The sequence below is a fragment of the Gadus macrocephalus genome, chromosome 8 (assembly GCF_031168955.1).
Source record: "Gadus macrocephalus chromosome 8, ASM3116895v1".
In the NCBI taxonomy this organism is placed as follows: Eukaryota; Metazoa; Chordata; class Actinopteri; order Gadiformes; family Gadidae; genus Gadus; species Gadus macrocephalus.
The window spans coordinates 7,963,358-7,977,183 of record NC_082389.1 but is presented as its reverse complement, the minus strand read 5'-3'; the positions used below and the strand labels follow the sequence as shown (position 1 = coordinate 7,977,183).

At 46.5% G+C, this 13,826-nt stretch overlaps 1 protein-coding gene across 1 annotated transcript; it reads left to right on the top strand.

Moving 5' to 3' along the window:
- Window positions 1-1,597: 1,597 nt before the first annotated feature.
- On the top strand, window positions 1,598-13,360 carry ap1m1 (adaptor related protein complex 1 subunit mu 1). The gene is given in 13 exon segments (XM_060058574.1): window positions 1,598-1,786; window positions 2,121-2,277; window positions 2,393-2,460; window positions 2,577-2,707; window positions 3,132-3,279; window positions 3,742-3,868; window positions 4,625-4,767; window positions 5,338-5,409; window positions 5,739-5,897; window positions 6,083-6,208; window positions 11,707-11,749; window positions 11,752-11,781; window positions 12,493-13,360. Coding segments are annotated over 13 exon segments (1,269 nt in total). The 5' UTR covers window positions 1,598-1,744; the 3' UTR covers window positions 12,516-13,360.
- Window positions 13,361-13,826: the final 466 nt, after the last annotated feature.

Below are 13,826 nucleotides of genomic sequence, written 5' to 3'. Positions count from 1 at the left end.
CTGCAGACAACCTGTACTTCACTCCTCACTGGACACTGTGGCAGTCAAGACATGGGCAAACAACAGACTCACACATTTATTCAACACAAACAAAGTACAACCGCACACACGCAAACACACATACTTCTCAGTTCAACCTCAAGAGGGATTTGTCTTGGCGGATCTGTGTGACTTTTCCATATTTACATAACATCTGTCAGCGATTACTCATCCTTAAGTCCAGAAGTACATGACAGACTTTTCGTTCCATGGCCGAGCTGAGGCAAGTTGAGCAGAGTTGTCCCTCAGTGACAATGCTGAGGCCACTGCTTCTTTTAACCCTGAGACTGGTCCCATGTGTGTGTGTGTGTGTGTGTGTGTGTGTGTGTGTGTGTGGGGGGGGGGGGGGGGGGGGGGGGGGTGTGTGTGTGTGTGTGGGCGTGCGTGTGTGTGTGTGTGTGTTTTCGTGTGTAACTGTAATGCCTGTAGAATCCTTCATAATGATTCTGGTGCAAACACTGTTTGTATACAGACAGGACTTGTTGATTACAAGTACGTGAAGAGTATCTGGTATACTCTTCACGTACAGATACTGACATTTCTTACAGAATCTATATGGATATTTCTGCTTGTTCGTGGTTCGATTCTAAGCCTGTAACTATTTCAATGCATTTTTAATCTGAGCATGTAGTCCCTCAAGAGTGTCATAATATCCAACAGTACACATAGTTACTCACTGGCACTGGCGGCACCATTATGAGAAATACATTCTCATTAGAAATTCTATACAAAAAAAATCGAATTTGTTACAGCTGGCCAACATAAAGGTCCTGATAATAATAAGAAAACATGCAATGTGGAAAACGCTGCAAAGTATTTTTTTGCGGTTAGTTTCTAACCGTCTGATGTATCTCCATTGACTCATGGGTCTGATTTCACAGTTCTGGGCTGCAGGGTTATTGAATGGAGACCGGCGAAGCCTTGAGCACGGGGCCTCATAAGTCACCATAGGCCTGATTCATTAGCATGACCTTAATCTGCTTAGCGGAGGCATTTGAACAAGAGTCCTGCGGTCTATCCACAGGTCTTACAATGGAATGAGGAAGGGGGTGTTCACAGCCGCTCCATAGACATAATGAAATGATCAGAATCAGAATCAGAAAAGGTTTATTGCCAAATACATTTACAAATATTAGGAATTTGTCTTGGTATTCGTATTCGTTGCGGACAGCACAGAGACTAAGAGACAAACGCACAGACACACAGACACAGACACAGACACAGACACACACACACACACACACACACACACACACACACACACACACACACACACACACACACACACACACACACACACACACACACACACACACACACACATCCACACACAACAAATATATGTATGCATCTGTTTATATATATACACAGACATGTGTATATGAATATATATATTTGTATACACAGTATATATATATATATATATATATATATATATATATATATATATATATATATATATATATATATATATATATATATATATATATATATGTATCAATAGACAAATGATGAAACAGCCCCTCCTGTCCCATAGGGGGCGCCAACGGCACATTCAGGTAGTTTGTTGCAAAAAAAGGGAAGGGTCTCTTGCCTCAGTTCTCATTACAATACTATGTCAGAATAAGTGTTACGCTCTACAAGCACCATTTGTTGAATTTTAAAACGCTTACTGATAAGCCGCTTTGGCGGTATTGTGTTGAAGATGTCTGCAAGTGCGGTGTACGTGTTGGATTTAAAAGGAAAGGTAATGTATTGTTACGAACTGCCTTCTGATCATGCTAACTCCTTGCTACAGATAAGCTAGCTTATGCATTCCTTGTTGACAGCTGTTGCAATGAAAGACTACTTAATCAAGTGACGTGGACGCACCAAAGATGTTGTTTAGATCAAGGATTGGCAGAAAATACACTTATTTGCCTGACCAGTTAGATTTTACAATGATTGTCCCATTGTTTATGTTTTCCAAGATGAGCATAACATAGTAAGTTAGACAACCGCCCTTACTAGCTGGTCCGACAATTGAGCCATCATGTCACATTGTCATATCTCTGGATGTGTTGATTATTGGGGTAAACTAGGTTCTGGTGTGCCGCAACTACCGAGGAGATGTGGACATGTCAGAGATCGAGCACTTCATGACACTTCTGATGGACAAGGAAGAGGAGGGGACTCTCTCCCCCATCCTGTCCCACGGCGGAGTCCGCTTCATGTGGATCAAACACAACAACCTCTATCGTATCCTTCAGCAGCGGGTCGTTTCTAGTGTGTCCGTCAAAATGAATTTATGTTTGCTGCTGTGCAACTTCACTACACGTTCGTTTAAATGATTTTACTTAACACTCCCCCCAAGTGGTTGCAACGTCGAAGAAGAATGCTAGCGTCTCCCTGGTTTTCTCCTTCCTGTACAAGATTATCCAGGTACCCATGTTGATCAAATAAAACCAGCTTTTATAAGGCACAGAATAAACCCAGTGAAATTGGAACACAGCAGTTGTTGGAGAAGCTTTAACATGCATGTTTTAATATTCCTCAAGGTGTTCTCTGAGTACTTCAAGGAGCTGGAAGAGGAGAGCATCAGAGATAACTTTGTCATCATTTACGAGCTCATGGATGAGCTCATGGACTTTGGCTATCCTCAAACCACAGACAGCAAAATCCTACAGGAGTGAGTAATCTTTACACAATGTATTATTCCAGAGTCAGTCACAGTGAAATATGAGCAGTTCTTCTACCCCTTGATCAAACATAACCTCTTTATTGACTCAATCTCTAATATTATGATATAATATTATCTCGATATTAAGAGTGTGTTTTTGTACAAACGCACACTTTAAGTAAGTGTTACTTGCAGATGATGCTATGCTGGTAGCAACATTTGCAATAACCCACATCCAAATATTATAACAAATACAGGGATGAGCACATGATGAAGACATTGCAAAAGTCTCCGTTGCTTTACCTATAAGATATCTATGCCCAGCCTGTCACTTGTATGCACAGCCTTTCCACAGGTCTCTAGGACTCTCATTGTCCCTGGGAGACTGTCTTTTGCTGGTCTGGTGTTCATTTGTGTGCATGTGACCTGCCAGGTACATCACCCAGGAGGGACACAAGCTGGACACCGGCGCCCCCAGGCCCCCTGCCACCGTCACCAACGCCGTGTCGTGGCGTTCTGAGGGCATCAAGTACCGGAAGAACGAGGTGTTCTTGGACGTGATTGAGTCGGTCAACCTCCTGGTAAGTACCAAGCTTTCCTGTACTGGGTCACCTTTGACAGACTTCGACCTATGGTTTGGCGTTCACAAACACACTTTTTTTACCCGGAATTCGTAAGGGTGTTGTCTTGCTCAGCTCACTTTCAGTCACACTCTCGGCCTGCGTCTTAAGGCTCAGTTATTGTTCCACGTCGACCCGACGCAATGACAACACGTCACGGACGCTTCGACGCAGTCGTAAACCTGTTTTGGTTCTGCATCGCGTTTTAGTGAGAGGAACAATCACAGCCCTTTCTGCTGTGTCGCCTGGACGCAAGGTTACACATTTTGGGAGGCGCACGTCAGGCCGTTGCGATGGATGCTAGGAGTGTCCACAAGGACGTAATGGGTCCGTAACCCCCTTGTGACGTGGAACCATAACTAAGCCTGTAGTTAATTTGGATGGTCTGGCTGACTTCTGACTCTCTCTGTCTGTGTTTCTCAGGTTAGTGCCAATGGTAATGTCCTGCGGAGTGAGATTGTGGGCTCTATCAAGATGCGTGTCTTCCTCTCTGGAATGCCAGAGCTGCGCCTGGGGCTCAACGACAAGGTTCTGTTTGAAAACACCGGACGTGAGTTCACTCTACCTTGTTCACAGACTACCCTGTTCGCATTTGCGGACACATATTGTGTGAAGGCCAGGTGATTCTTTGTTATTGTTGTTGTTAAAATAAAATGAAAAGATTAAAGCAGAATAGTTGATAGTAGCAGATATTACTTTGGATATGTTGGTATGCCACTGGCAGAAAATAAAAAGTTTAGAGCACTGCAGCTGATTTGTCCTTGCTATCTGCTTATGTATTTGTGTGAGAATGGTTGGTTATCATTTGATGTGTACAATTCCAATATCATTACGAACAGTAAAAGTATGAAATGTACATTACGAATGTAACATTAAATTGACAAATAACTCTGTTGATGAATGCATATCCCCTTGTTTAAGAATGTAAAATATTATATTTATCTTAAAAATCTGACTTCCTATTTGGCTGAGAGTATAACTTTGGTACTTTTAAACCTGGACCCCTTTTACCATTATTTTTCGTTTCAAGGGACTAATGTCCCTTGGCCGTTCTAAAAATGGCTCCAGGTTTGAGTGAGAGCTCTGCTGCAGTAATCTGCGAAACAGGCTGCAATATTCAGAATCTTGACTAAGCAATCGATCCATGCTCAAACAGTATACAAACACAATATGACAATTGTACTGTGTGTGTACAGCAGCAGTACATATAATAACGTCTCACAAAGAACATTTCACCAAATAAAAAAAACGCCAAGGATACACTGGTTGTGTTTCTCTGATTGGCTGTCTAATTCTTCGTCTGCAGGAGGGAAGAGTAAATCCGTGGAGCTGGAGGACGTGAAGTTCCACCAGTGCGTGCGTCTGTCGCGCTTCGAGAACGACCGCACCATCTCCTTCATCCCCCCCGACGGCGAGTTTGAGCTCATGTCCTACCGCCTCAACACTCACGTGAGTGGGTCACGGGGGTCCGCCCGAACCCCTTCCCAGGGGGCCAGTCCTGACTGATTAGGGCTTAGTGCTCTCTCTCCCACACCGGTCTTGTGGGGACACAGGCCCTGGCCACTCGTGCTACTTTTTTTGAAGGGCTTTGTTCCATGGGTCTGTGTGTATGAACACTCAATGATGCTTCTGGCTACTAATCCTCTGCTTCCACAAAGTCGATTTGATTCGGTTTTTAGGCAGATTCACAGAGTCATTAGCTCAGTCTACCAGACAACCTGGTGTACAATAGCAACTGTAAAGCTTATTCATCCATCACACATATAGGTGGACACTTCCACTTGTGATGTCACCTAGTCAAAGAGGGGCAGTTTTTTCAATGGCTTGTAATGGCTCATCAAACTCGCACCTGGTGATTAAAGAGGCCTTTTTAAGCTCCTTATATAAAACTGATGCCATGCGTTTCTTGGAATGTACTTTGACACATTGTCCACTAGGGGGCGACGATGTTCTATGTCCTTTGCTGTAAAAGGCGGAATGCTGGAAGGACCGCTTCATGTTGCTGGATGTCTGTTGCAGGTGAAGCCACTCATCTGGATCGAGTCCGTCATTGAGAAGCACTCGCACAGTCGAATCGAGTACATGATCAAGGTTGGTTCCGTCGATTTACAAAGGACATAACATGAGTCTTCTCTATTTGAGGAAGGTATACACTGCACCGTGACCGTATAGTGTATTCAAATCCTTCTGCCTGAAGCAGCAGCTGTGCATCAAGTGAGGTTATCTGAGGCCAACCCTGCGTTTCCTGATGCGTCTGGCCTATTTGTTGCATGAGCTGCAACACAAGCTGAAAGGAATTCCATTGAACGCCTCAATTAATAAAACGTTAGATCTTCCAGCCGCAGATCAAGTTCAACCTGACCGGCCCATCCCCCTTTGTCTGGCCTTGTGTTCTGCTCTGTGTTTTTGTCTCGTCTCAGGCCAAGAGCCAATTCAAAAGGCGGTCGACAGCCAACAACGTGGAGATCCACATTCCTGTGCCAACGGACGCAGACTCGCCCAAATTCAAGACCACGGTGGGAAGCGTCAAGTGGGTGCCGGAGAACAGCGAGATAGTGTGGTCCATCAAGTCCTTCCCCGTGAGTCTCCTAGCCCCGCAGCGCACCCCCCAGAGCCCCCCAGCGCCCCGTCCTGTGTGGCACTACATCAGGCCCGTCACTCTTAAAGTGACCCGTCACCTTAAGAGTGACGGGTCACTTTAAGAGTGTGCCACAGGGACTCTCTGACCGAGTGCGGCGTGTGTGCTCCTCTCTCTTCCCGGCAGGGCGGGAAGGAGTATCTGATGCGCGCCCACTTCGGCCTGCCCAGCGTGGAGGCCGAGGACAAGGAGGGCAAGCCGCCCATCAGTGTCAAGTTTGAGATCCCGTACTTCACCACGTCAGGCATCCAGGTCAGCTCTCTCGTCCTCACGCCCACATGCGCACAAACACACGCACACCCCCTCACACGCGGGCGCACACAGACGGCACACCCGTTCGCACACGCACTCACACGCCCACACTTGCGCACGTAAACAGCATGCCCGTTTTGCACGCACAAACAAACAAACAAACAAACGGTCACACAAACAGGCCGTCCCAGGACATGCCGAACCCTGTTGCACAAGTACGTTGCCTCTGGCGTTTTTGAGGAACTCGGTAGATGGCAAGAGCTGCGGGTATTGCAGCGCTAAAGTAGTACTCATCCCTGTGTGACGCAGGGTGAATTCAGCCGAGGGCGTCAGGCCTCTACCTGCCGGGAACGGCCTCAGCCACGTGGGTCACTGATGTGTGGCCTGTGCTGGAAAGCAGGTTAGGGGAGCCGCAATGTACGACTGCGTGCACCGCATAAGGGTTTAATCCACGATCATTTATCGTGGATTGCAACAGTGGTCGCTAACGAGGAGAAGTGGATGCATAACAGGTTGAGTGTGGCAAGAGGTTGCCGTGGAGGCTTTCTGTGGTGCACCAAGACTATACTACAGTATTTATGTTGCTGCATCGTTGTCGAATTACACAACATTGAAGTGGGGAAAGGAGACGTTGCATATGGAGTTAATGCGGAGGATTGTTGTGTGCAGGTACAAGGGCATGGTGATGCGCGATAGTTGGGCACATGCTGTTTTGCTATTTGTATTACGTGTAGTTCCCATGGGATCATCGAAGCGTTCACAAATTTGGATGAATAAATTCATAGCAAGTCATGTGGAGAACATTTAGAAGGTTTCTGAAGGCTTATAGTGGAGATTGTGTTATTTGAGATTCAAGTTTGTTAAGGCATGCCATACCAATGATAAAGAATACATGCAGAAACATATTCTTAATGTCGTATATTTAACAATTATGTGCCGAAGGCGAAGTGAAATGTGGGGAATAGGGTTATTCCCCACAATTCACGGACCCTGAGGTGAATAATTGTTTTAGTATATACTACGAGTGAACACTCAAGACAAAAATAAAAAAGCCAGGATTTAATTGTTTTTATTAGCTGTTTATTTTCCTCAGCGTGTCGACTTGCATAGCGGTACATTTTGCAATGAAAACAATATCCCGAGTTTGAGATCTCAATCATGGGATATTGCCCAATGTCCCGAGATAGCGAGTCAAGCAAATTGCGCCATCTTAGGAGGTTCATGTGTGGCATATACTGAAGTATAATATTTCTAGGTAGAAAATATAAAATGTAAACTATGATAAAGTTTTAAGTATGATAAAGTGGTCATTGGTGCAGGCGTGGGTGTGGATTACTCAAGCAGAACCGGGCTGTGACCGGGCTAATTAGGGAGCTTAACTTGTCAGGGCAATGCCAGCTAGGTCTCCTCTGTGCCATTAATCCTTATGCTCAAACATTCAAGATATCAATGACTTATCATCGGACTTGAAAATCCAGTTTTCTGAAACAGGGTCCCAGCTGTACCAAGCCCACACAACTTCAGGTAAACGACATGTTTGAACATATTCTTGTGTTGGCCAGAAGGGCAACAGATCTTCAAAGATCAGTGTCTAGTCGTCGGAGGGCAGTGGTTTACTTTTGTCTTGAATCATTTCTACTCCTAATAAACTGTTCTGTTTTTAATTTATAGGCGACACCAGTATCATCTTTAGAGCTTAAGAATCCTAAGTCTTTTCAATACCAAAAGGTTATTTAGTAATAAAGAAGCACCTGTTAACTGGACGGGGTCTGGATGGCTATGGGATGTACAACTGATGTGCTATCCATTTCACCACGTCCTATCGTTATATTTGCAGGCACATGGATTCATGTGTGAATGTGAGGAACTGGCTGCCAGTAAACGGTGGAGCCTCAAAAGAAAAGGGGAAGCCTTTCTTGTCTCTTTTTCTTCTTCTTTGCTGACTTTGCAGAGATGGAGAAGGTCGAAAAGCAATGAAGAGTGAATTGGATTTGCATATACGCTGTATAAAATACGGCAAAATGTTTCCCAGTTTTTCATACCTGATAACATTTCACCTCGGAATACTTTTTTTTTTGTATAAATATCAGCCGATGTGGGTAAAAGTAATTGAGGTATATCATTTTTTTTTTTGTTAAATGCTACAACATTGCTTGAGAAATGAGCTACACCGTGCCATTTTGTGAACTTTGTCTGCGACTACCATTTAAAATGTCACCAGAATATGAGACTTTGAGGGACGGTCGTTTTCACCGTCATTTCCCTGGACGGGTCGTGAAAACCGGATTAAGGCGGAGCGAGGACGCTGCCACAGCCCACTCGAAAGGAGCGGGCCCCCGTCCCGGAGCTAATTGAAACGTACGCCGGTTGTCCTAGGGCGTTTGTACTGGCGTATCAGAACGCTGCTCATCACTCAACGCTAAATGGGCAGCTGACAGAGCGTAATCTACTTTTCGTTTGATTTTCTCCCTTTTTATTTCTTCCTTCCTGTTTTTTTTTTTTTTTTTTTTCATCTTCGCATTTTTTCCCAAACCGAATCAACCAGATGCTTTCGGAAAGCACATACGCATCGTGGGCTGGGATCCGTCGGCCGGCGAGGATGTTCTTGCGAATAAATACGGCGGTTACATTCTAGCAGGTGGTCAGAGCGGGGCCCGCGTCTGAACGTCGGATCTTTTTAAAGAAAGTATCTCAGGGGCTGGAAGGCATTCTTTAAGAAGTGGTGCGCGAGGGACGAGGTGGCCACATTGTTTCCACACAATGCAGAGGAATAGACCTGTGGTCCACCGTCCCCCGGAGGGGGGGGGGGGGGGTCTACACTTCACGGCCTGCGCTGGCGTCTTGTTGTGGTGCTGATGATGTGGCTCCCTTTTTATTTGTACGTGCACCGAGGTTCCCTTTGGATGCAAGCCCTCAAGGTCCATTCACGTTGAGGTCAAGTCCCCGGTGTCTCCGGGGAAACCGGCGGCACACACACACACACACACACACACACACACACACACACACACACACACACACACACACACACACACACACACACACACACACACACACACACACACACACACACACACACACACACACACACACACCGGGTTCCCATGGAAAACCTCCTGTGGAGTCGGGCGTTCGCCTCATGTCGGAGCGGTGGTGGCGGACTAGGGGGGGGGGGAGCCGACAGGTACCGCCACACTGTACGTGAGAGCCAGGGGGGGGGGGGGGGGAGTGGCTGGGGGTCTCGTTAGTTTAATTAAACGCATGCAAATATCAAAGCCTGAGAAAGTCGCTCTAACGGCCACCACTAAGTGTAGGGGTGCGCGTCTACGAAAGCGCGTGTGGGACGGAGGCTTAGCTCCCGCCCTCAAGAATTTAACAAGGAGATGGGAAGTTTTAAAGCGTAATGAACTTTTAAACACTGCCACTCGGTAATGAAAGCGCTCCAACTTCTTATTCGATTTTTCTTTTTTTTAGGAGGGGGGGGGGGGGGGGGCAAGTCGGCATCATGTACTCCACTGGTGGAGGAGGAGAGGGAGGGGGGGGGGGGGGGGGGGGAGGGGGGATCGCTAACTGAGATAAGCCCACGCAGGCCACAGCTGTAGTCTGTAGTTAGCGCAGATACACGCTAGCATCCTTTACTTACCCTTCTCCCTCGGCCAGCCGTAATTTATATTTGCGGCGGTTGCTGCGTTTGATGGCGTTGTGCTGACTCGGCCCTCATTGCCAGGGCCCTCCTGCATGTTTAACTGCCGGGGCTGAGCACGGGGAAAATGCTGATCCCACGTCTGTGTGTAGTTGTTTTCTTTCTATTTTTCAAAGTTGTTTTTTTCGTGCGCGTGCGTTTTTTGTGTCGTCATACGTCTGGTGGCTGTGGTCTGTCTCTCTTTCACTCACGTTCCCTCTCTCTCCCTGACTCTCTCCCCCCATCACAAGCCCTCTCTCTTTCTCGCTCTCTCTCTCTCTCTCCCTTGCTCTCTCTCTCTTCCCTTCTTTTGCTGTCTCTCTGTCTCTCCTCTCTCTCTCTCTCTCTCTCTCTCTCTCTCTCTCTCTCTCTCTCTCTCTCTCTCTCTCTCTCTCTCTCTCTCTCTCTCTCTCTCTCTCTCTCCTCTCTCTCTCTCTCTCTCTCTCTCTCTCTCTCTCTCTCTCTCTCTCTCTCTCTCTCTCTCTCTCTCTCTCTCTCTTCCTCTTTTGCTGTCTCTCTGTCTCTCCTCCTCTCTCTCTCTCTCCTCTCTCTCTCTCTCTCTCTCTCTCTCTCTCTCTCTCTGTGTGTGTGTGTGTGTGTGTGTGTGTGTGTGTGTGTGTGTGTGGAGCTGTGTGTAGTGGAAGGTAATAACAAGGTAGTGGACCAGCAAGGACTCACCAGGGAACTGGCCTCGGATAGGGCCAGCACTTCCCATCCATTTCCAACGGTTACCGCAGTGCCGTCCCCTTCTGTCATTATAAACCCACCGGGAATAAAAAAAAAAACGAAACAAATAATGCTTTCAGGGAATACTTGGAAATTATTAATAAGCAGGCAGCTTTTTAACATCGCCTCATTATTAACATCAACAACGACGAGATGTCACAGATCCTCTAACGGAGACCAAACTGTGGCGCCAAAGGCGTTGCGACAGCGGTTCCTGAGCACCAGGTTCTCACAGTCAGGATGGGAAACGCACTCGGAGCTGCTGGCACCAGGCCTCCACTAGTTCATATTCTCGGAGCGTATTCTCGTATTCCCCGCGATGTGCTCACACTATCGGTTAATGGCTTGCGAAAGTGCCAGGTTGGTTGTGCTGACACAGGCTTTCTCTTCTTCTGCGGCGAGTACAGTTATGTAAATGAGCTGCAGGCGCTCGGTGAAGGCGTCTGTTTTGGGGGAAGTTTAGCTTTTTACGCTGGAGCTTCCTCACCCGTGCTACTACGCTGGCTGTACGATTCGTGGAACGTGTCTTGCTTCACACGGCTGGAGTTCCCCATTGGGACTAGCGGCCAGAACAATAGCCGCTCCGTTAGCCGCAGTGCAGCGCCTTCGTGTCTGGATGGAGCTCTGAGAAACGCAGCGAGAGGGCCAGAGGGGCCGTTGATATAAGGTTCTGAGTACCAGTCACATGTGTTGACCTCAGGTTGAAGTTGCACTACCTGACTCGAAGTTGTGAGTTGAAATTCCGTGTTTTTGAAGATTCCCCCCTCCCCTCCCATGGAGAACGATGGCGGGAATATCGTGGAAAAGCAACAACTACTTTATTTAGGGTGGACACGTCTTATTGCCAAACACATCATTGCAAATATTTTCAATCAAAAGACATTGATGCAAATATAAAATCATTTTAGTGTACATTTTGTGAATTTATTGATGTCACGGTGCCTGTATGCATGCACTTTTTCAACAACATAAAAAAAAAAACAGATGAAGCAGAAGCTAAGAAAGACAAAACAAAGTACTGATCCAGATGTTCCCTCCCACTTTGTACTGACTAACAGATGCTTCCCCCCCCCCCCTCTCCCTTGGTCAGGTGCGCTACCTGAAGATCATTGAGAAGAGTGGCTACCAGGCCCTGCCTGGGTGCGCTACATCACCCAGAACGGAGGTAGGTCAACAGTTCACTAGGTACCCCTAGGTTAGGCAACCATTGGGCAACGCAGTGCGCAATGTGCTGGGAACTCAACTCCATTGGAGAGGGACACGTGCCAGCAGCCCGCTGTGGCAACGTCCTACAAGGTGCAAGGATGCCAACTTATTTTAATATTTTTTTATTTACATTTCTATTGTGATCAAAATATGACTACATTATGCAGATCAATATGTCGTCATAGTGCATCGTTTTAGTTTTTTGTTCAAAATAAATAAAAAGAAAAAATAGTCATAAAAACGACAACATCTGAGTAGCCTAAACATTACCGGAAGGTAGCGTATAAATCAGAAACATCTCAAATCAAGTAAAGTCTGATCCAAGTGTGTGATATGGACCCACTCAACCCAGGATGCCCAACCAGTTTCCAAACTTTTCTTGTCCTGTTTTTTTCTTTTTGTACTACTGATTGTCATATCAGCAGTGTTGCACATGTCAGGTCTTTTTTTTTTTGTGCTAATGCCAGTAATTGCTCAAACATCCTCCTCTCATTTCCCTTGTCCTCGGCTCATTCTGGGCGTGAATCCTCAGCTGCACTCACCACTCAATCTGTCCCTCCGTTCTCCGCTCTACCTCCCTCTCTGTCTCCCTCCTCTCCCTCTCCCTCCCCCCCTCCCTTTTTCTTTTCTTTTCGGTCCATTTGATTAAATCTGTCAATTTCCTCTGCAGATTATCAACTCCGGACCCAGTAGGCGGGGCATGCCCGCCGCTCAGCAGGTGGAAGTCAGAGGGGGCGGAGTCTCCTCGCTAATGAGCCTAGAAAAAAAAAAAAAAAAGCAAGTGTCCGTCAACCCACAGACACGGTGAACCGTCAGTATCCTGTTTCTTTTTGTTTTGTTTTTCTTTTTTATAGTCGTGTTTATTTCAAATCAATGAGAGTTTGAGACGTTGTGAACTGGCCCATGCGCTCTGTTCAGCCCGGGTTGGGACCCCCCCCCCCCCCCCCCCCCCCCCCTGGGATGGGAGAGCGGTGTGTGGGATATGTTTACGTCAACTCCCACACTCCCACCTCCCTAAAGGGTCTGACCGTGGGAAAACCCTCATGTTACAACGGTGTTTCATTTTTTACAGGTTTACTGTGATTTCACGCATCCTTGGTCAAAAATTATGATTTAGCTTTCATATATATATATAAATAAAACAGTATTTTGTTTTGTTAACGGCTGATTATCTGTATATATTTGTTACGCGTTTTGTTTATTTAGTGGGATTCCGTGGTCATGAACGGTTACTGTCATTTAAACCAACGCTCCCTTCTATTGGTCAACAGCCACGTGCAGTGCTGTAATAAACGTCGCTCGCTTGCCTGCTTATCCATTTTGCCTTTTAGGTTTCGGCCCTTTTGTCCGCATGATATCTAGATAGCCAACGAAGAGTACAGTGTTATTCCGCACATTCTAAACGAAATGAAAGGCAGGTCAGAAAAGTAGCCCTCTATCCAACGACACAGCCGTCTCCATGTATTTCCTTGGCTGTGTCACCCCCCCTAGGTCTGTAACAACATTGTTTTAAATCATTAAATATCTATTTAGAGAAACCCCGTCATCTCGTGGTCATTCCATGCCTGATGTCCATTTGGTTATTATTGTGTCTGTGACGTTTGCAACATGACAGGATGTCATCCTCTCACAGTAAGGTCGGGGGGAAGGTCAGGGGGGTTGTGTGCCTAACGTCTAGCCCTGGACGGGTCTCTTCTTCCCACTGAATCCTGAGGTCTTTCACCATTGTGGCTTTCCTTTTTCTTTCTTTTTTTTTAATATAATGCCAAGGTGCTATGATGTCATGGGCCATTGAGCACCAGCATTCCATAGCGAACACACTGGCGACCTCAGGAAGGGATGTGACTCAACCTTTTCGGTCAGCGGTACACACACACACACACACACACACACACACACACACACACACACACACACACTTTATTCTAGAAATGGCCCAGCTGACACAGACCTGCTATTGTTCGTGTCCAGTCAGACCATGGAGGTCCCGGATGAAGTCATTGG